A 21,361-nucleotide genomic window follows, 5' to 3' on the forward strand; every position below is an offset into this window, starting at 1 on the left:
TTTGGGGCAGTTCTGCCCGCAGAAGTCGGTTCGGGAGCTGTCAGCGCAGGCGGGAGCGCGGCGGGGCGCGGGGTGGGCGCGGCCGACCCCGTCCCCGACCCGGCCCGCGACCGCCGACCTCCCGCGCGTGCCCCTCACCTGGCTAGCTAGTCCCCCTTGCCTCGTACCGCGCCCCTCGCTCGCTCCCCTGGTTCTCTCGCTCGCCGGCCGCCGGGCGGGCGCCGGAGACCCTGCCGGTGCTGAGACTTGGCAAGCGGGCGGTGAGGGCCCGGCTGCGGCCTCCTCGCCATGTCCTCTGCCTGCGACGCTAGCGGCCACTTCCCTTTACACGTCCTGGTCTGGAACAACGACTACCGGCAGCTGGAGAAGGAGCTGCAGGGCCAGGTGAGGGGCGAGGCGGGGGTCCGCCCCCGGCGAGAGGAGGGGGGAGTCGGGGGTCGCATCGCCTCCCTGAGCCCATCTCCAGCCCTCTGCCCTCGGGGCCCTGCAGACCCCTTCCACTCTGCAGTCGTGGGACAATAATAATAATAATAATAACATGTATTGAGTGTTTAATGTGTTCCAGGCCCTGTGTCGAGGTTTTATATATATTATCTCTCTCAGCCTTTCCAACAACCCTAGGAGGTAGGTACTATCGTTAAATTTGACAGAGAAGGAAACTGAGGCTCTCAGAGGTTATGTGCCTTACACAAGGTCCCTCACCTAATAAATACCAAATCAGGATTTTTAACTCTGGCCAGCTGGCTCCAGAGCGCACCGTCTTAACCAATTAGGCCTGCCTCTCCCCAAAATGTATGAGCAACACACACCTCTCACCCCACCCATACGTTTTGTAAGGAAGGGCTTGGTTGGGTTTGGAGTCCAGGTTCTAACTTGCCCTGTGACCTTGGGCAAGGCATTTTCCTTTTCTGGCCCACGTCCACTTATTTGTAGAATGAGGGTGTTGATACCCCTGTGGGCAAACCTTGTACTTGACTATTATCAATAGGTCAAGTTTGAGAATCACTGGTGCACAGCATCCTTAAAATCACTTCCTATTTTAAAGTGCTTTGATTCCTTACCTTTTATTTATTCCCATCTGTATAAAGCAGTGGTTCTCAGTTGGAAGTGATTTCATCCTTCATCCCACACATCAAGTAATTAATGGGGACATTTTTGGTTGTTCCAAGTGGGGAGTGGGTGTTACTGGAATCTAATGGGTAGAGGCCAGGGAAGCTGCTCAATATCCTATAATGCACAAATGCGTAAGACACCCCCCTCCCCAACTAAGATTTATCTGTCCCAAAATGTCAGTAGCATTTTGCTTGAGAAACCCTGCCTTAAAGGCATCCCAGCAATTCTGGGAGGTATTGGTATCCTCAAGTTACAAACTAACAGACTTAGCAGTTAGGATGAGGATTTGTAATTATTTGGTATAATTGTTCTGGTTGACTTCATTTTATACAGTGTGCTAAAGTTCTGGTGTTTGAATGGCTCCAATTTGATGCTGTAATTGTCAAGAAATTTTAGAGGAAAAGGGGCATTGGTTTTCTTATGGTTGGCAATAATTGAGCAAGGTCAGCATCCCCCCATGTGATGAACGGTTACTGCTAAGTGTGTTCTTGTACCTTGACATCTCCCTTTTAAGTCTGTTGAGCACCCACTGGAAGTCAAAAGTTGCTCTTTTTTCATTTAAATTCTCTGTCCCGACAGAATAAACTTTCGTTGTAAGAGTCATTGCTGTTAATTAGATCATGCCCCAAGAGTAAATGATTCACCATTAGGCATTGCGGTATACCTGAAGATTTAATTCCGTTTTTTTTACTAAACGTGGCTCAGAGAGAATCCTCCATGATTTTGCTCTCAGATTTCAGTCTCACCTTGGACACTTTAAAAATGACCAGACAGTCTTGTTTTTAGTTCTGCTACGTCTTGCTTCTGCACTTCCTTGGTATCGGGGCCGCCCAGCTTCTTACGAAATATTGAGATAAAGTACAAGGAAAGTCACAAAACTAAAATCCTATTTGATATAGAGGTTCATCATTGTCCTTAAACCACACACACGTTCAATACTGATTTCTGAAAGCAGCAGGCTTTCTGTTCATTGGAGTGAGGAAAAGAGTTTAAATGAAGCGCAGTCTTTCTTTATAGAAAAACTTGTTCGATAAGACCAAGTCTTGGTTTATAATCTACAATGTGGCATGGTTGAATTATTTCTTTTTCCTGCAAGCTGTGATAGACATGTTCATCGAAAGTTCGCTGTGCCTCTTACCTTGAAAAACGTTAAGGACATTCGCGATTAGAGAATTATAAGTTTGCAGCAGGTTGTCCCGGAGTAAATTGATCCTTAATGCCTTTGACTGGCAAGGAGGTCGGGAGAGAATATTCATCTTTGCTAATTATTTGGTTTTGGCTTTGTTATTGGTTATCACTGTAGATCATTCCACAGTATCCTGTTTTCTCTGGGGAAGGGATAGTTGAAGTGTATTCAGAAAGAACATCTTGACTGTGGAAGCTTGATTATCATGAGCATGCAATCCAGTTTCGATCCTGAAACTTGGCCGTTGAAGGGGTGGACATGGGGCTGGCTTCAAGGGTGTGCGACCTGGCAGTTGCACAGGGCCTTGTGCTCAGAAGTGGCTGGTGCTTGGTGGTTTTTTTTTTTTTTTTTTTTTTTTGGCTGTGCTGTGCGGCATGCGGGATCTTAGTTCTCCGACCAGGGATCGAACCCGTGCCCCCTGCAGTGGAAGCGTGGAGTCTTAACCACTGGACCACCAGGCAGGGAAGTCCCTCGTGCTTGGTTTAATGCTCTGCAGTTATCGTCTTGAAGGTCTAAATTTTTTTTTTTGATTAAGGGGCCTTGCATTTTGATTTTTCTCTGGGTCCTGCAAATTATGTAACTGCTTCAGGGTCAAGAAGTTGATAATTGATGTCTTTAAAGTACAAGGCAGGGAATATTTTGCTGCTTTCATATTTATGGAGATCTTCTGTTAATTACGAAACAGTTGCCTACACCTGTGCCTTGGAGGCAGTTAGGTTAATGGCCAGTGCTATCGCAGGTTAGATTGTGAGCTTGGGTGCTTAATTTACCCTTGCCGAATTGGTTCATCACCTGTCAAAACGCGGTATTTTGCTGTTTTGCCAGGCACCGTGCTGAAATGTTTTATGTGAAATTTTAGATTTAATTCTCACATCAGTCCCCTGGGGTGAGTGCTATTGTGATTCCCATTTCACAGATGAGGAAACGGAGGTGGAGAGGTTCAGTCACCTGCTTACCCAGTAGTCGAACCCAGGATGTCAACCCAGAAAGTCACAGTCTGTTTTAATCCTGTATTCTTAACCCTTCCGCTTTACTTCTTTCAGTGAAAGTGCCTCCATTTCAGGATTCTGGAGAATGAAGCAGAGAACAGATCAGAAAGCAAAGGCACTTAGTAAATGGGAGCAGTACATTTACCATACTTGCTGCTGCTATTATTATAATCATCCTGGGAATGTAGCTTCTTTTATGTATGTTCCAATTTTTCTACAAAGAACACGTATTGGTTGCATAATTAAAAACAAAAAAATTCTTATCACCGCAGCAATAAAACCAGCTGTTTCACTTGAGGCTTTGTTTGCCAGTAATTTTCTGCTGTCTGTTCCTTCATTCCTTCCGTCCCACGAGTGAGACGTGAAGCAGGCACACTGGTAGCTATAAGAATTTTATTTTGTTCTAGGAACAGTGGCACAGAAAGAATCGAGTTTATCCAGATGAAGAGGATAAGCACGTGTTTCTGAGTGTGAGTGAGTCAGCCCCAGTGCCACCGTCTTGCTAATAGCTGGAGTTCACTGCTTGTGTAACTTTGCCAGTGATGAGATTGTTTCACGCTTTCAGTGTTTACTCAGCAGAGGCACTTTATTAAGTGCCTCTTAACCCATCAGCTCTACTGCCTTTAATATTCAGCAGGGCCTTGAAGTTGATTGGTACAGTTGAAATGATTTGTGTTATGGTTATGTCATTTGTCACTTAGCCAAAGAGGTCTGTTAAACATCTTTTGGCCTTCCTGCTGATGCTGGAAGAATGAAGGAAAATTTACGGGGACAAATGCAAAGGTCAGTCAGTGCACCTTAGCAGGGGAGAGAAAGCCCTGGGATCCAGTGGAGAAGAGGGTGGCAGATGATGCCTGACTCCAGGGCCAGCCCCCTGTTAGGGAGCCAGCAGTGAAAGCTCAAAATCTGGGCAAGAGGAAGAGGATGTTCTAGCAGCAGCAGTGCCCGGAGCCTGACCAGGGAACCACCCTGGGGTTCTCATCCCAGCCAGGGGCTAGGCTGGGTGAGGCCACTGGGCACACGTTCAAGCCAGTGCCTGTTGGCTAGAGGCCCGCTGTGAGCCAGAGCCTTGCATCCAAGGGGAAGAGCCTGGAGCCTCCTCTCAGCTTCTCCTCCTCAGCCCTCAGAGGCTCAGGCTCACCTTAGGAACCAGGCTTGTATGGCTTCCTGACCCCGACCCCCGACTAGGAGTGGGAGAACCAGCTCAGGCCATAGCTGCAGAGGACCAAGGTGGTCTGAGAGTGCACAGGAATGAGGGTGGTTGACTCTCTCAAGCGAATGGACGGCTGCTTAGCAGCCTCTTACCTGAGGCCTCCCCAGGAGGCCCCTGTGAGAGTTTCGGAAGCTCTGGCTGTGCGCTAGGGACCAAGGCTCAGAGGGGTTGAGTAATCCACCCAAGGCTAGTGAGGGGTCCGGAAGTGGGCCCGGTTGTCTGGCTCTGCAGCCCGCACTCAGCTGCGCCTTGACTGCGGCTGGAGAACAGCGGGCTGGCAAAGAGGGCTTGGACAAGAAAAGTCGGTGGGCTTACATTATCACATAAGGAGACGTGTAGAAATCTCATTCCTTTTCTTCTTTCGGGGCACGATGATAGTTAAGAGGGTGGGGATTTTTAATTTGGTACGGCTCATGACTGAAGAAACTTAAAGGAAAAACTTACATGCTCAGCTTCGACAGTGAATTCCAGTTAAATTCTGAAAGGTCTTGCTCACTAAGCTAACATTATTAGTTGAAGACCCTAAGCTCCACTATTAACTAAGGAAATTTGAACAAATCCCTTTTAGGGAGAAAGTGACGGCTTATATGAAACTATGTAATGTAGGTGTATGATAATAAGTGCTGGCTCTTCGAAGTGCTTTCTGTGTGGGTTAGGCTTGTGCCTTTGCCCTTGTAAGAACTTTGTAAGGTAGATGGGGTTTTATTGGGTTTTTTTTAATCCTGTTTTACAAGGGAGCAAACTGAAGCTCAAGAGAAATTAAGCAACTCGTCAAACAGCATATAGATAGAGGGTAGATTAGTTTTATGTCTTACATAAAACACATACATATGTTGGTTTTCAAACATCTTTATTGAGATATAATTCACTTATGCAATTCACCCATTAAAGTATATTATTCACTGTTTTTTAGTATATTCAGAGTTGTGTGACTGTCACCACTGTCACATTCCAGAACATTTTCATCACCCCAAAAAGAAACCCCATGCCCATTAGCTGTCATTTCCTATTTCCCCCCAACACCTTCAGCCCCAGACAACCATTAAGCTGCTTGCTATCTGTACAGATTTGCTTATTCTGGACATTTCATGTAAGTGCAGTCATACAATATGTGGCCTTTTGTGTTTGGCTTCTTTAACCTAACATGATGTTTTCAAGGTTCATCCATGTTGTGGAGGTATTAGTACTTCATTCCTTTTAATGGCTGAATAATATTCCATTGTATGTATAGAGTACATTTTGTTTATTCATTTGTCAGTTGATGGACATTTGTTTTTTCCCACCTTTGGGCCATTATGAATAATGCTGCTATGCATATCTGTGTGCAAGTTTTTGTGTGGTTGTATGTTTTTATTTTTTTTGGGTAAACACCTGCAAGTGGAATTGCTGGGTCTTACAGTAATTCTATGTTTAACTTTTGGAGGAACTGCCAACTCCTTTTCAAATTGACTGCACCATTTTACATTGCCACCAGCAGTGTATGAGTGTTCTAGTTTCTCCACATCCTTGTCAACACTTGTTATTGTCTGTCTTTTTGATTGTAGCCATCCTAATGGGGGTGAGGTATTATCACTTTGTGGTCTTGTGTTGCATTACCCTAATGATTAGTTATGTTGAGCATCTTTCATGTGCTTATTGGGCATTGGCATATCTTCTTTGAAGAAATGTCTATTTAAATCCTTTGCCCATTTTAAAACTGGATTATTTGTCTTTTTATTCTTGAGTAGTTAGAGTTCTTCATATTTTCCGGATACTAGCCCCTTATTAAGCATATGACTTGCAAATATTTTCTTCCATTCTTTAGGTTGTCTTTTTACTTTCTTTATGTCATTTGAAGTACAGCAGTTTTCAGTTTAGATGGAGTGTAGTTTATCTGCATTTTCTTTTGTCTCTTATGCATTTGGTGTTGTATCTGAGAAGGTTTTGGTTAACACAAGTTCGCAAAGATATAATCCTATGTTTTCTCCTAAGAGTTTTAGTGTTTTAGCTCTTACATTTAGGTTTTTGATCAACTTTGAGCTAATTTTTGCATATGGTATATACAGTACTTCATTCTTTTGCATGTGGATATCTAGTTGTTCAAGTACCATTTGTTGAAAAGATTATTCTTTCCCCGTTATTTTGGTGCCCTTGTTGAAAATCAATTGACCATAAATGTATAAGTTTATTTCTGGACTCTAGATTGTATTCCATTGATTTATATGTCTGTCCTTTGGCCAGTACCACACTGTCTTGATTGCTGTAGCTTTGTGTAGTAAGTTTTGAAATTGGGAAGTGTGAATCCTCAAATTTTACTCTTTGTTTCAAGATGGTTTTGGCTATTCTGGGTTCCTTGCATTTCCTATGAATGTTAGTATAAGCTTGTTCGTTTCTGCAGAAAGTCAGCTGGAATTTTGATAGAGATTGCATTGACTCTGTAGCTCAGTTTAGGGAGTTTTGACATGTTAAAATATTAAGTCTTCTGAACCATGAACATGGGATGCTTTTCCATTTATTTAGATCTTAATTTCTTTCAACAATGCTTTATGGTTTTCGGAGTGTAAGGTTTATACTTCTTTTGTTGCTTATTCCCAAATGTTTTATTCTTTTCAATGCTGTTGTAAAAGGAATTTTAAAAAAGTAATTCATTCATTCATTCATTTTTGGCTGCAATTGGTCTTCATTGCTGCATGCAGGCTTTCTCTAGTTGCAGCGAGTGGGGGCTACTCTTTGTTGCAGTGTGCGGGCTTCTCATTGCAGTGGCTTCTCTTGTTGCAGAGCATGGGCTCTAAGCACGCAGGCTCAGTAGTTGTGGCCCACAGGGTTAGTTGCTCTGAGGCATGTGGGATCTTCCTGGATGAGGGCTCGAACCCGTGTCTCCTGCATTGGCAGGCGGATTCTTTTTTTTTTTTTTGGCAGGCGGATTCTTAACCACTGCACCACCAGGGAAGCCCTGTAAAAGGAATTTTTAAAGTTTCATTTTTGAGTTGCTACGAGTGTATAGATATACAATTGATTTTTCTGTATTGCTCTCATATCCTGCAGCCTTGCAGAAATCATTAGTTCTAATAGTTTTTAAGTAGATTTCTTAGGATTTTCTATATATGAGATCATGTTGTCTGTGAGTAGAGATAGTTTTATGTCTTCCTTTCCAATCTGGATGCCTTTTATTTATTTTTCTTGCCTTATTGCCTTGGTTAGAACCTCTAGTACAATGCTGAATAGAAGTGATGAAAGAGAACTTTCTTGTCTTGTTCCTATCTTAGGAGGAAAGCATCCAGTCTTTCACCATTAAATATGATATTAGCTGTGGGGTTTTCACAGGTGGATGCTGTTTGAGGAAGTTCCCTTCCATTCCTAGTTTGTTGAGTGTTTTTTTATCATGAAGGGGTGTGGGATTTTGTGAAATGCTTTTTCTGCATTGTCTTAGTCCATTTGAGCTGCGGTAACAAATATCATAGAGAGGATAGTTTATAAACAATAGAAATTTATTTCTTATAGTTCTGGAGCCTTGAAGTCCAAGATCATGGTGCCAGCAGGTTTGGTGTGGTGGCTGCTGAGGGCTCTCCTCCTGGTTCATAGCAGGTGCATTCTCACTGTGTCCTAACATGGTAGAAGGTGGTTAGCAAGCTCTCTGGAGCCTCTTTTATAAAGGCACTAATTCCATTCATGAGGGCTTCACTCTCATGATCTAAGCACTTCCCAAAGGCCCCACTTCCTAATACCATCATCTTTAGAGGTTAGGATTTCAACATACAAAGTTTGGGTGGACACTTCACCTTCAGACCACAGCACTCATGTATCGAGATGGTCATGTGTTTTTTATTTTATTTTATTCTATTGATATGCTGTGTTACATTAATTGATCGTCAGATGTTAAGCCACCCTTGGCATTTGTGGGATAAACTCACTTGGTCATGGTGTACAATAGCCCTTTTTATATGTTGCTGAATTTACTTTGCTAGAATATTGTTGAGGATTTTTGTACCTATATTCACAAGAGATACTGGTCTGTGGTTTTCTTTTTGGTGACGTGTTCATCATCAGGATAATACTGGGCTTATAAAATGAATTGAGAAGTTTTCCTTCCTCTTCTGTTTTTTTGGGTTTGTGAAGAATTGGTATTAATTTATTGAACATTTGGTAGAATTCACTAGTGAAGCCATCTAGGCCTGAGGTTTTTTTCCTGGGAAGTTTTAAAATTACTGATTCAATCTCTTTTCTTGTTATAAATTTTTTTCAGGTTTTCTATTTTTTCCTAAGTCAGTTTTGCTAGTTTGTGGCTGTCTAGGAGTATGTGCATTTCATCTAAATTCTAATTTGTTGGCATACGGTTGTTCATAGCATTCATTTATAATACTTCTAATTTCTGTAGAGTTGTTAGTAATATCCCCTTTTACATTCCTGATTTTGGTAACTTTAGTCTTCTCTCTTTTTTTTTCCTTCGTCAGTCTAGCTGAAATTTTGTCAATTTTGTTGATATTTTCCAAGAGCCAACTTTTGGTTTTGTTGATTTTTCTCTATTGATTTTCTATCCTTTTTTTCCACTCTAATTGTTATTCATCCATTGTTTTAAATCACACTGTCACCGTAATATATTATATTATTCTTCCTTCCTTCTCTCCTTTCAAATGAGGAGAGGCACAGGAGGCTCTGAACAGTTAGCCATGCAAAGTGTGCAGCTATGTGGCTCCGACATACAGTTTTCCCTGTGGTCCAAAACAGAAGAATGTCAACAAAATATATTTGGCTTTCATTTTATACGTTGTATCTTAATGGTTGCCCAGGAGCTTAGTCCGAGATGTTAGTTTTGTTCTGGGGTATGAATTAAAGTAAGAGTTTCCCCTTTTGTGTGGTAAATATTGTTAAGCATCTCCTGTGTCGGGCAGTATGCTAACCCTAGCACCTTTCATGTAGTACACTGAACTTGTTGAGTAAGAAAACAGTATCTGGGGCTCCCCTGGTGGCGCAGTGGTTGAGAGTCCGCCTGCCGATGCCAGGGACACAGGTTCATGCCCCGGTCCGGGAAGATCCCACATGCCGCGGAGCGGCTAGGCCCGTGAGCCATGGCCACTGAGCCTGCGCGTCCGGAGCCTGTGCTCCGCAGCGGCAGAGGCCACAACAGTGAGAGGCCCGCGTACCGCAAAAAAAAAAAAAAAAAAAAAAAAAAAAGAAAACTATCTGTAAGAGACATGAAAGAAAATGATGAATTTGCCAATTATTTCTTTCCTAGTAAACTTCAGCTTAGTTAATAGTTTAAAGCCATATTACTTTTTTTAAAGAACGATGATTTAATGCAAATTAGAGTCTACGGTGGCAGAAGCTAAGAAATAGGAGACTCGGATCCTGCCCTTTGGACGCTTTGGTGAGATAGACAGGCCGTCCCCTTGGGAAAAGTCAGGGAATCCCAGGAGGTGGTGTGGGCCCCGTTCCAGGATACTTGTTGGCATTTCAGCACCTGAGAGAACGCTGAGGCCTGGGGTTGGTCCAGGAGGACGCATGTTCACTTAGCAGAATGTCTTCGACCACTTCTGTTTTTCCTCAGTAGCAGTTCCTGTCTTCACTCCACAATAGCCACGATGCAATTAGCAAAACAGGGAAGCTCAGTAGCTGTTGGATAGTAGCTGCTTACCCACAGTCCGGCTTACCTTCCTTTCCTGTGGCTAATAGTGGCTTGTTCTGGATACCTCTGGAGGCTGCACAACAACTAGCATCTCAAATCAACATAAAGCACATTTTCTCAGCAGTATCATGGCACGTAAAAGTTTTTATATTCCAAAGGCCCCATGGCAGTTTCTTGTGTCCTTGGAAGAACATCCAGAGCCGTCTTTGGAAGGCAGCACCCAGTTGTTCAGACTGAGCTCTGGAGACCCAGCGCAGGTGCCAGGAGGAGGGCCAAAATAGGAATGAAGAGTCAAAGCCAAATGGACATTTATCTGCAAATATGTCCACACACATGCCTGGTGGATCATGCTGGTTGTCTGTGGAACCCGTGGGTGCTGCTACTTCAGGGCACTCAACACACAATAATGAGAGTGGTGTTTTGGTGGGAATCCGGCTAGAGAATGTAATTTTATTCTAACTCAAATTATCTTTTGTACTTTCGGTTTTTTTTTTTTTTTTTTTTTTTGCGGTACGCGGGCCTCTCACTGTTGTGGCCTCTCCCGTTGCGGAGCACAGGCTCCAGACACGCAGGCTCAGCGGCCATGGCTCACGGGCCCAGCCACGCCGCGGCATGTGGGATCTTCCCAGACCAGGGCACGAACCCGTGTCCCCTGTATTGGCAGGCGGACTCTCAACCACTGCGCCACCAGGGAAGCCCTGTACTTTCGGTTTTGATTAAAGTCCTGCACTTCCTGTTCTTGACTTGAATGCTGAGATGTGCTGGAGAAATCCCCCATGTTCCACATCATAGGGTGGTTGCATTTCCGTGAAAGCCCTTAGCCTTATTTAGACTTAATTTGAGTGCTGTTGTGTTCAATGCCATTCGTGCTTAAGGTTGTGTTCAGTGATCTGAGGCCTATAGCCAGTGTTTATGAGGCACTTAACTTTATAGAAAAAGGAACTTAGTAACTGTCATCTTTATGTATAGCTCCCAGAATCATGTTTCAGTCTTGCACTTGCAAGCATTCATTTTCCCATATAGTGCTGTCATGATGTGCAAATACTATTTTTAATTTTTTTTGAATTTTATTTTTTCATATAGCAGATTCTTATTATCTATTTTATACATATTAGTGTATATATGGCAGTCCCAATCTCCCAATTCATCCCACCACCACCACCATCCCCCTGCCATTTTCTCTCCTTGGTGTCCATACGTTTGTTCTCTACATCTGTGTCACTATTTCTGCCCTGCAAACTGGTTCATCTGTACCATTCTTCTAGGTTCCACATATATGCATTAATATACGATATTTGTTTTTCTCTTTCTGACTTACTTCACTCTGTATGACAGTCTCTAGATCCATCCATGTCTCTACAAATGACCCAGTTTCGTTCCTTTTTATGGCTGAGTAATATTCCATTGTATATATGTACCACATCTTCTTTATTCATTCTTTGGTCGATGGGCATTTAGGTTGCTGCCATGACCTGGTTATTGTAAATAGTGCTGCAGTGAACATTGGCGTGCATGTGTCTTTTTGAATTATGGTTTTCTCTGGGTATATGCCCAGTAGTGGGATTGCTGGGTCATATGGTAATTCTATTTTTAGTTTTTTAAGGAACCTCCATACTGTTCTCCATAGTGGCTATATCAATTTACATTTCCACCAACAGTGCAAGAGGGATCCCTTTTCTCCACACCCTCTCCAGCATTTGTTGTTTGTAGATTTTCTGATGATGCCCATTCTAACTGGTGTGAGGTGATACCTCATTGTAGTTTTGATTTGCATTTCTCTAATAATTAGTGATGTTGAGCAGCTTTTCATGTGCTTCTTGACCATCTGTATGTCTTCTTTGGAGAGATGTCTATTTTGGTCTTCTGCCCATTTTTTTCCCTAATTATTATTTACTTTATTTATTTATTTTTGGCTGCGTTGGGTCTTTGTTGCTGTGCACAGTCTTTCTCTAGTTGCAGTGAGCGGGGGCTACTCTTCGTTGCGGTGTGCGGGCTTCTCATTACGATGGCTTCTCTTGTTGCAGAGCATGGGCTCCGGGTGCCCAAGCTTCAGGAGTCGTGGCTCACTGGCTCTGGAGCACAGGCTCAGTAGTTGTGGTACGTGGGCTTAGTTACTCCATGGCATATGGGATCTTCCTGGACCAGGGCTTGAACCCGTGTCCCCTGCATTGGCAGGCACATTCTTAACCACTGTGCCACCAAGGAAGCTTCCCTTGCCCATTTTTGATTGGGTTATTTTTTTTAATATTGAGCTGCATGAGCTGTATATATATTTTGGAAATTAATCCTTTGTTGATTCATTGGCAAATATTTTCTCCCATTTTGAGAGTTGTCTTTTTGTCTTGTTTGTAGTTTCCTTTGCTTTGCAAAAGCTTTTAAATTTCTTTAGGTCCCATTTGTTTATTTTTGTTTTTATTTCCATTACTCTAGGAGGTGGATCAAAAAAAATCTTGCTGTAGTTTATGTCAAAGAGTGTTCTTCCTATGTTTTCCTCTAAGAGTTTTATAGTGTCTGGTCTTACATTTAGGTCTCTAATCCATTTTGTGTATGGATTTTGTGTGTATTTTTGTGTATGGTGTTAGGGAGTGTTCTAATTTCATTCTTTTACATGTAGCTGTCTAGTTTTCCCAGCACCACTTACTGAAGAGACTGTCTTTTCTCCATTGTATATCCTTGTCTCCTTTGTCATAGATTAGTTGACCATAGGTGCGTGGGTTTATCTCGGCTTTCTATCCTGTTCCATTGATCTGTATTTCTGTTTTTGTGCCAGTACCATATTGTCTTGATTACTGTAGCTTTGTAGTATAGTCTGAGGTCAGGGAGTCTGATTCCTCCAGCTCCATTTTTTTCCATCAAGACTGCTTTGGCTATTCGGGGTCTTTTGTGTCTCCATACAAATTTTAAGATTTTTTGTTCTAGCTCTGTAAAAAATGCCACTGGTAATTTGATAGGGATTGCATTGAATCTGTAGATTGCTTTGGGTAGTTTAGTCATTTTCACAATATTGATTCTTGAAATCCAAGAACATGGTATATGTCTCCATCTGTTTGTGTCATCTTTGATTTCTTTCATCAGTGTTTTATAGTTTTCTGAGTAAAGATTTTCTTATTTATTTATTTATTTATGACCACGTTGGGTCTTCATTGCTGTGCGTGGGCTTTCTTTAGTTGCGTCGAGCAGGGGCTACTCTTCGTTGTGGTGTGCAGGCTTCTCATTGTGGCAGCTTCTCTTGTTGCGGGGCATGGGCTCTAGGCGTGCGGGCTTCAGTAGTTGTGGCACGCGGGCTCAGTAGTTGTGGCACGCAGGCTCTAGAGTGCAGGCTCAGTAGTTGTGGCGTACGGGCTTAGTTGCTCTGCAGCATGTGGGATCTTCCCGGACCAGGGTTTGAACCCGTGTCCCCTGCATTGGCAGGTGGATTCTTAATCACTGTGCCACCAGGGAAGCCCTGAGTACAGGTCTTTTACCTCCTTAGGTAGGTTTATTCCTAGGTTTTTTTTTTTTTGCGGTACGCGGGCCTCTCACTGTTGTGGCATCTCCTGTTGTGGAGCACAGGCTCTGGACGCGCAGGCTCAGCGGCCATGGCTCATGGGCCCAGCCACTCCGCGGCATGTGGGATCTTCCCGGACCGGGGCACGAACCCGTGTCCCCTGCATCGGCAGGCAGACTCTGAACCACTGCACCACCAGGGAAGCCCTATTCCTAGGTATTTTATTCTTTTTGTTGCAATGGTGAATGGGATTGTTTCCTTAATTTCTCTTTCTGACCTTTCATTGTTAGTATATAGGAATGAAAGAGATTTCTGTGCATTAATTTTGTATCCTGCAACTTTACCAAATTCATTGATTAACCTAGTAGTTTTCTGGTTGCATGTTTATAATTCTCTATGTATAGTATCATGTCATCTGTAAACAGTGACAGTTTTACTTCTTCTTTTCCAATTTGTATTCCTTTTATTTCTTTTTCTTCTCTGATTGCCATGGCTAGGACTTCCCAAACTATGTTGAATAATAGTGGTGAGAGTGGACATCCTTGTCTTGTTCCTGATTTTAGAGGAAATGCTTTCAGTTTTTCACCATTGAGAATGATGTTTGCTGTGGGTTTGTCGTATATGGCCTTTATTATGTTGAGGTAGGTTGCCTCTATGCCCACTTTCTGGAGAGTTTTTATCATAAATCGGTGTTGAGTTTTGTCAAAAGCTTTTTCTGCATCTATTGAGATGATCATATGGTTTTTCTTCTTCACTTTGTTAATATGGTGTGTCACATTGACTGATTTGCATATATTGAAGAATCCTTGTATCCCTGGGATAAATCCCACTTGATCATGGTGTATGATCCTTTTAATGTGTTGTTGGATTTTGTTTGCTAGTATTTTGTTGAGGATTTTTGCATCTACATTCATCAGTGATATTGGTCTGTAATTTTCTTTTTTTGTAGTATCTTTGGTTTTGGTATCAGGGTGATGGTGGCCTCATAGAATGAGTTTGGGAGTGTTCCTTCCTCTGCAGTTTTTTGGAAGAGTTTGAGAAGGATGGGTGTTACCTCTTCTCTAAATGTTTGATAGAATTCACCTGGGAAGCCGTCTGGTCCTGGACTTTTATTTGTTGGAAGATTTTTAATCACAGTATCAATTTCATTCCTTGTGATTGGTCTGTTCATATTTTCTGTTTCTTCCTGTTTCAGTCTTGGAAGTTTATACCTTTCTAAGAATTTGTCCATTTCTTCCAGGTTGTCCATTTCATTGGCATAGAGTTGCTTGTAGTAGTCCCTTATGATGCTTTGTATTTCTGCAGTGTCTGTTGTAACTTCTCCTTTTTCATTTCTTACTTTATTGATATGAGTTCTCTCCCTCTTTTTCTTGATGAGTCTGGCTAAAGGTTTATCAGTTTTGTTTATCTTCTCAAAGAACCAGCTTTTAGTTTTATTGATATTTGCTGTTGTTTTCTTTGTTTGTATTTCATTTATTTCTGCTGTGATCTTTATGATTTCTTTCCTTCTGCTAACTTTGTGTTTTGTTTGTTCTTCTTTCTCTAGTTCCTTTAGGTGTAAGTTTAGATTGTTTATTTGAGGTTTTTCTTGTTTCTTCAGGTAGGCTTGTATTGCTATAAACTTCCCTCTTAGAACTGCTTTTGTTGCATCCCACAGGTTTTGGATCATGGTGTTTTTGTTGTAATTTGTCTCTAGGTATTTTTTTATTTCCTCTTTGATTTCTTCAGTGATCTCTTGGTTATTTAGTAACGTATTGTTTAGCCTCCATGTGTTAGTGTTTTTACATTTTTTTCCCTGTGATGCATTTTAATCTCATAGCATTGTGGTCGGAAAAGATGCTTGATATGCTTTCAATTTTCTTAAATTTACCGAGGCTTGATTTGTGACCCGAAATGTGATCAATCCTGGAGAATGTTCTGTGCGCACTTGAGAAGAAAGTGTAATTTGTTGTTTTTTGGTGGAATTTCCTATAAATATCAATTAAATCTATCTGGTCTGTTGTGTCATTTAAAGCTTGTGTTTCTTTATTAATTTTCTGTCTGTATGATCTGTCCATTGGTGTAAGTGAGGTGTTAAAGTCCCCCACTATTACTGTGTTACTGTCAATTTCCTCTTTTATAGCTGTTAGTTGCCTTATGTATTGAGGTGCTCCTGTGTTGGGTGCATATATATTTATAATTGTTATATCTTCTTGGATTGATCCCTGATCATTATGTAGTGTCCTTCCTTGTCTCTTGTAACATTCTTCATTTTAAAGTCTATTTTATCTGATACGAGTATTGCTATTCCAGCTTTCTTCTGATTTCCATTTGCATGGAATATGTTTTTCCATCCTCTCACTTTCAGTCTGTATGTGTCCCTAGGTCTGAAGTGGGTCTCTTGTAGACAGCATATATGTGGGTCTTGTTTTTGTATCCATTCAGTAAGCCTGTGTCTTTTGGTTGGAGCATTTAATCCATTCACGTTTAAGGTAATTATCAATATGTATTTTCCTATTACCATTTTCTTAATTGTTTTGGGTTTGTTTTTGTAGGTCCTTTTCCTTTCTTGTGTTTCCCACTTAGAGAAGTTCCTTTAGCATTTGCTGTAGAGCTGGTTTGGTGGTGCTGAATTCTCTTAGCTTTTGCTTGTCTGTAAGGCTTTTGATTTCTCTGTTGAATCTGAATGAGATCCTTGCTGGGTAGAGTAATCTTGGTTGTAGTTTCTTCCCTTTCATCACTTCAAATATATCATGCCACTCCCTTCTGACTTGTTGCGTTTCTGCGGAGAAATCAGCTGTTAACCTTATGGGAGTTCCCTTGTATGTTATTTGTCATTTTTCCCTTGTTGCTTTCAATAATTTTCTTTGTCTTTAATTTTTGTCAGTTTGATTACTATGTGTCTCAGCGTGTCTCTCCTTGGGTTTATCCTGTATGGGACTCTGCGCTTCCTGGACTTGGGTGGCTATTTCCTCTCCCATGTTAGGGAAGTTTTCGACTATAATCTCTTCAAATATTTTCTCGGGTCCTTTCTCTCTCACTTCTCCTCCTGGGACCCCTATAATGCGAATGTTGTTGCGTTTAATGTTATCACAGCGGTCTCTTAGGCTGTCTTCATTTCTTTTCAGTCTTTTTTCTCCATTCTGTTCTGCAGCAGTGAATTCCACCATTCTGTCTTCCAGGTCACTTATCCGTTCTTCTGCCTCATTTATTCTGCTATTGATTCCTTCTGGTGTATTTTTCATTTCAGTTATTGGATTGTTCATCTCTGTTTGTTTGTTCTTTAGTGTTTGTTCTTTAATTCTTCTAGGTCTTTGTTAAACATTTCTTGCATCTTCTCGATCTTTGCCTCCATTCTTTTTCCAAGGTCCTGGATCATCTTCACTATCAATATTCTGAGTTCTTTCTCTGGAAGGTTGCCTATCTCCACTTCATTTAGTTGTTTTTCTGGGGTTTTATCTTGTTCCTTCATCTGGTACAAAGTCCTCTGCCTTTTCATTTTGTCTGTCTTTCTGTGAATGTGGTTTTCCTTCCACAGGCTGCAGAATTGTAGTTCTTCTTGCTTCTGCTGTCTGCCCTCTGGTGGATGAGGCTATCTAAGAGGCTTGTACAAGGTTCCTGATCAGAGGGACTGGTGGTGGGTGGAGCTGGGTGTTGCCCTGGTGGGCAGAGCTCAGTAAAACTTTAATCTGCTTGTCTGCTGATGGGTGGGGCTGAGTTCCCTCATGTTGGTTGTTTGGCCTGAGGCAACCCAGCACTGGAGCCTACTGGGCTCTTTGCTGGGGCTAATGGTGGACTCTGGGAGGGCTCACGCCAAGGAGTACTTCCCAGAACTTTTGCTGCCAGTGTCCTTGTCCCCATGGTGAGCCACAGCCACCTCTGTCCCGCCTTTGCAGGAGACCCTCCAACACTAGCAGGTAGGTCTGATTTAGTCTCCTATGGGGTCAGTGCTCCTTCCCCTGGGTCCCACTGCTCACACTACTTTGTATGTGCCCTCCAAGAGTGGAGTCTCTGTTTCCTGCAGTCCTGTTGAAGTCCTGCAGTCAAATCCCGCTAGCCTTCAAAGTCTGATTCTCTAGGAATTCCTCCTCCCGTTGCCAGACCCCCAGATTGGGAAGCCTGACATGGGACTCAGAACCTTCACTCCAGTGGGTGGACTTCTGTGGTATAAGTGTTCTCCAAGTTTTGCGTTACCCACCCAGTGGTTATGGGATTTGAATTTATCGTGATTGTGCCCCTCCTACCATCTCATTGTGGCTTCTCCTTTGTCTCTGGATGTGGGGTTTCTTTTTTGGTGAGTTCCAGTGTCCTCCTGTCGATGATTGTTCAGCAGTTAGTTGTGATTCCGGTGCTCTCGCAAGAGGGAGTGAGCACACATCCTTCTACTCTGCTATCTTGAACCAGTCCCCCTCTTTTTTAATATTATTTGCACACTAGTAAAAATCTCTAATACGAGTCCAGAATCAATTATTCAATGGTATATCTTACATTAGAATCACAGGCTAATTTGTCATATTCTCTAATACATTATCTAAATCTTACAAACATTGAAAATGCCATATTACACAGAATACTACTAAAGTTAACACAAAAATGAATACTGTGGATTTGGTGTATTTCATCTTTCTCATATTTAATTCTGAACTGTCTTAGGATTAAATGACATTTACCATCCACAGCACATTGAGGGTACTGTCTCAAGCCTCCTGGGCTTACTTTTGCAGGAGAATGGGGAGTCCTGTCTCAGTAGCCCAGATGCTTTTTTGGCCCAGATGTGTCAGAGAGATTCTACTGCCACCACTGTGAACACACCAAATCCCTTCTGTGTGACGCTATGTCAACAGGGTTCTCCCAGACCCTCCTATTTTATTTATTTATTTATTTGTTTGTTTGTTTTTTTGCGGTAAGCGGGCCTCTCACTGCTGTGGCCTCTCCCGTTGCGGAGCACAGGCTCCGGACGCGCAGGCCCAGTGGCCATGGCTCACGGGCCCAGCCGCTCCGCGGCATGTGGGATCTTCCCGGACCGGCGCACGAACCCATATCCCCTGCATCGGCAGGCGGACTGTCAACCACTGCTCCACCAGGGAAGCCCCGACCCTCCTATTTTAAATTTTTATACTGAATATTATCTCTCAAACTCCTTTCCACGTTTTTATGTAATATATCCAATTATATAAATGCCAGTGTTTACTTTACAGAATGTGGAGGCTCTGGATCCGCGAGGTCGAACCTTATTGCATCTTGCTGTTTCTTTGGGACATTTGGAATCTGCTAGAGTCTTGCTCCGACATAAAGCAGACGTTACAAAAGAAAATCGCGAGGGATGGACAGGCAAGTATACTTGTAAAATAATTTAAAGCCTTTCATTTTGTTTTCTCTTTCTGAACAAAGGCCAGTTTCAATCCTTATTGTCCCAAGTCATCTTTATCTTAAGACTCTTTCTCTCTTGGAACTTGGGGCTGGGCGAGAAGATGAGAGCCTCGGATGCTGCTGGCTTGTCTGCAGCACAGTGGTCTGAATTATGTCCTGGGCCAAGAGCCCTGGGTAGAGGGTGACTCCTTATCCAGAAAGCGGCTCTATGTGCATCGGACATGAGTGTAGAGGCCGGATTTCCCCTGAGGAATGTGGTGGTAACTCTAGCGAGTCCATGAGGATAGACAAAATCAAAAAAATTATAGCTGAAAGTAGTAGTATTTTCCAGTGAAATCCTGGCACTTCACTTGTTTTGCACACTCTCATACTCTCAAAATTACTCTCAGAGTAATTTTGAGTTGACTGAGCAAGGATATACACAACACAAACCCTACCTGCCCATCTCCACAGTTATGTGATCACACAGTGAAAGCCAGCTCTGAAGACACTGTCAGTATTTCAGAGCCAGTGGTAAGAAAGCGGGGAAAGGGAACGATGGTAGGGTTTGCTCAAGAGGCTAAGAGTGCTATGTTCTCTTCTCTTCTCAGTCAGGTAAGGGCTAGAAGTAAGTAGTCATGGTCATAACGATCGGGGGGGGGCTGCAGCCTGGGTCCCACTTTGAAGAGAATATTGGCCTTTGATCCAGTTAGATACTTTTCATAGTGGCTTTGGAATTTGTCAGAAAGTGTGAGAATACAGGGGGGTCAAATTTCACTTTTGTGCCTTCCAGTTTTGCACGAGGCTGTGAGCACTGGTGATCCCGAGATGGTGTACACAGTCCTTCAGCATCGGGACTTCCACAACACATCCATGGCCCTCGAGGGAGTTCCCGAGCTGCTCCAGAAAATTCTCGAGGTAGCCATAAAAATTGACAGTGCCATCATTGGAGTTAAATGCTGACACAGCAGCTGCAGACACAGTTTGACATCCTTGTGTGCCTTCCTAAAGAGTTTTATGAGTCATGAATACGATGTATTGAATACCAAATGCATTATTCCTTGCTTTTCCAACTTGTTAAATGTATGAAGTCTTTCACAAATTACGTTTCCGGGTCATTAAGACTTACTCTTTTAAGTGTTACTTAAAAATTAGAACTAAAGACAAATGGACATCAAGCAATTAATTTGTCTAGCTGCCTGTTTTCTTACAAGTAGCATCCCGAGCTCAGGTCATCTTGGGGAAATTGTAATGAACATTGTGACTTTATGGGGATTTTCAGGGCCTGCTGAGGCTCAGAAGTCTGTGTGCAGCTCTTCTTGACACCCCTGTCACTTTTAGCCATTTGTATTTTGTGACTTCTAATCCATTCCCTTAATTTATTTATAGTTATTGGCTTTGGGGCAGTTTCTCTCTCTTGTGAATGATGTATGGGCTCTGTGACAGAGAATTTTCTTAAAAGACTTTACTTCTAGGTTCTTGGATTGTTTTGGATGGTGGTTACCATTCTTCAGATAACCTTTGTCACTTGCAATAACTGTCTTATTGGTTAACTATATGCAATATTCCCGAGGCAGCAGGAGACGAGAAAGTACCAGCGGTTCAATTTTCATGTTGTTTATTCTCAGTTTAAACACAGAAGTGAGCTCCCCAAGTATTTCCAAAGATATTTGCTAGATAAATCGGCTCTCCACATTTCTTGAGAAAAATTAACAATTCTGTTGAGAAAAGGAATAACTTTGCTGTGAGACAATCACTGCTTGTTATCTGAGCACTCTTCTTAAAAATTGCTGTGACACAAGCTAAATCCTGCCTAAGACATTCATTTTACACATACTACAAAAAACCCGTCCATGAAGTATGAAATTGTTGTATCCATTGTTTTTAAAATAGATGTGTGTTTGAGTGCATAAAGATTACATAGATTTGTTTTCTTATCTAACTCACTGTAGGAGGAACTAAAAACATCATTTGTCCGTTTGACAAAGCAGAAAATGACTTATTTAACATGGGGTCACCCACACTTAAAAAATTCAGTATAAAAGACTTTCTGTTTTTTACCCGTATTGATCCATAGCAGTGAACTGCACTGAGTGGTATTCTCTGCTGGAGGTTATAGACAGCCCACAAATAACATGGTGCTTGGTGGCACCAGAGGCCATGCATGACGGCTTGTCTTTCAACAGTGTCTCCTTGTTACGTGTCCACATTTCTTATCCATTGCCCCTCGGAGTGTCTTCACCCATCATTGGAATCTGGTTTTTCTTGAGCAGAAAAACACCTGGAATTTCTGGCATTTTTCTTCCTTCATGCTAACTGTTGGATTTCTTAAGTAGCTCTCCAAGAACCTTCTGTAGGAATTCATGGTAGGTCAGAAAATCATCCTAAACAGGCCTGCTGTGGTGGTGTGAAACCTCAAAAAGCCAAATCCTAAAACTTTAAG

At 42.3% G+C, this 21,361-nt stretch overlaps 1 protein-coding gene across 1 annotated transcript in view; it reads left to right on the top strand.

Moving 5' to 3' along the window:
• Positions 1–288: 288 nt before the first annotated feature.
• Positions 289–21,361, top strand: part of ANKRD13A (ankyrin repeat domain 13A) — a 39,621-nt gene continuing 18,548 nt past the window's right edge. Inside the window, exons 1-3 of the mRNA XM_065889623.1 lie at positions 289–384; positions 18,768–18,900; positions 19,712–19,836. Coding sequence (XP_065745695.1) covers positions 289–384; positions 18,768–18,900; positions 19,712–19,836 — 354 coding nt within the window. The remainder of the gene's footprint in view (positions 385–18,767; positions 18,901–19,711; positions 19,837–21,361) is intronic.

Source organism: Phocoena phocoena, chromosome 13 (genome assembly GCF_963924675.1).
Source record: "Phocoena phocoena chromosome 13, mPhoPho1.1, whole genome shotgun sequence".
NCBI classification, from domain to species: Eukaryota; Metazoa; Chordata; class Mammalia; order Artiodactyla; family Phocoenidae; genus Phocoena; species Phocoena phocoena.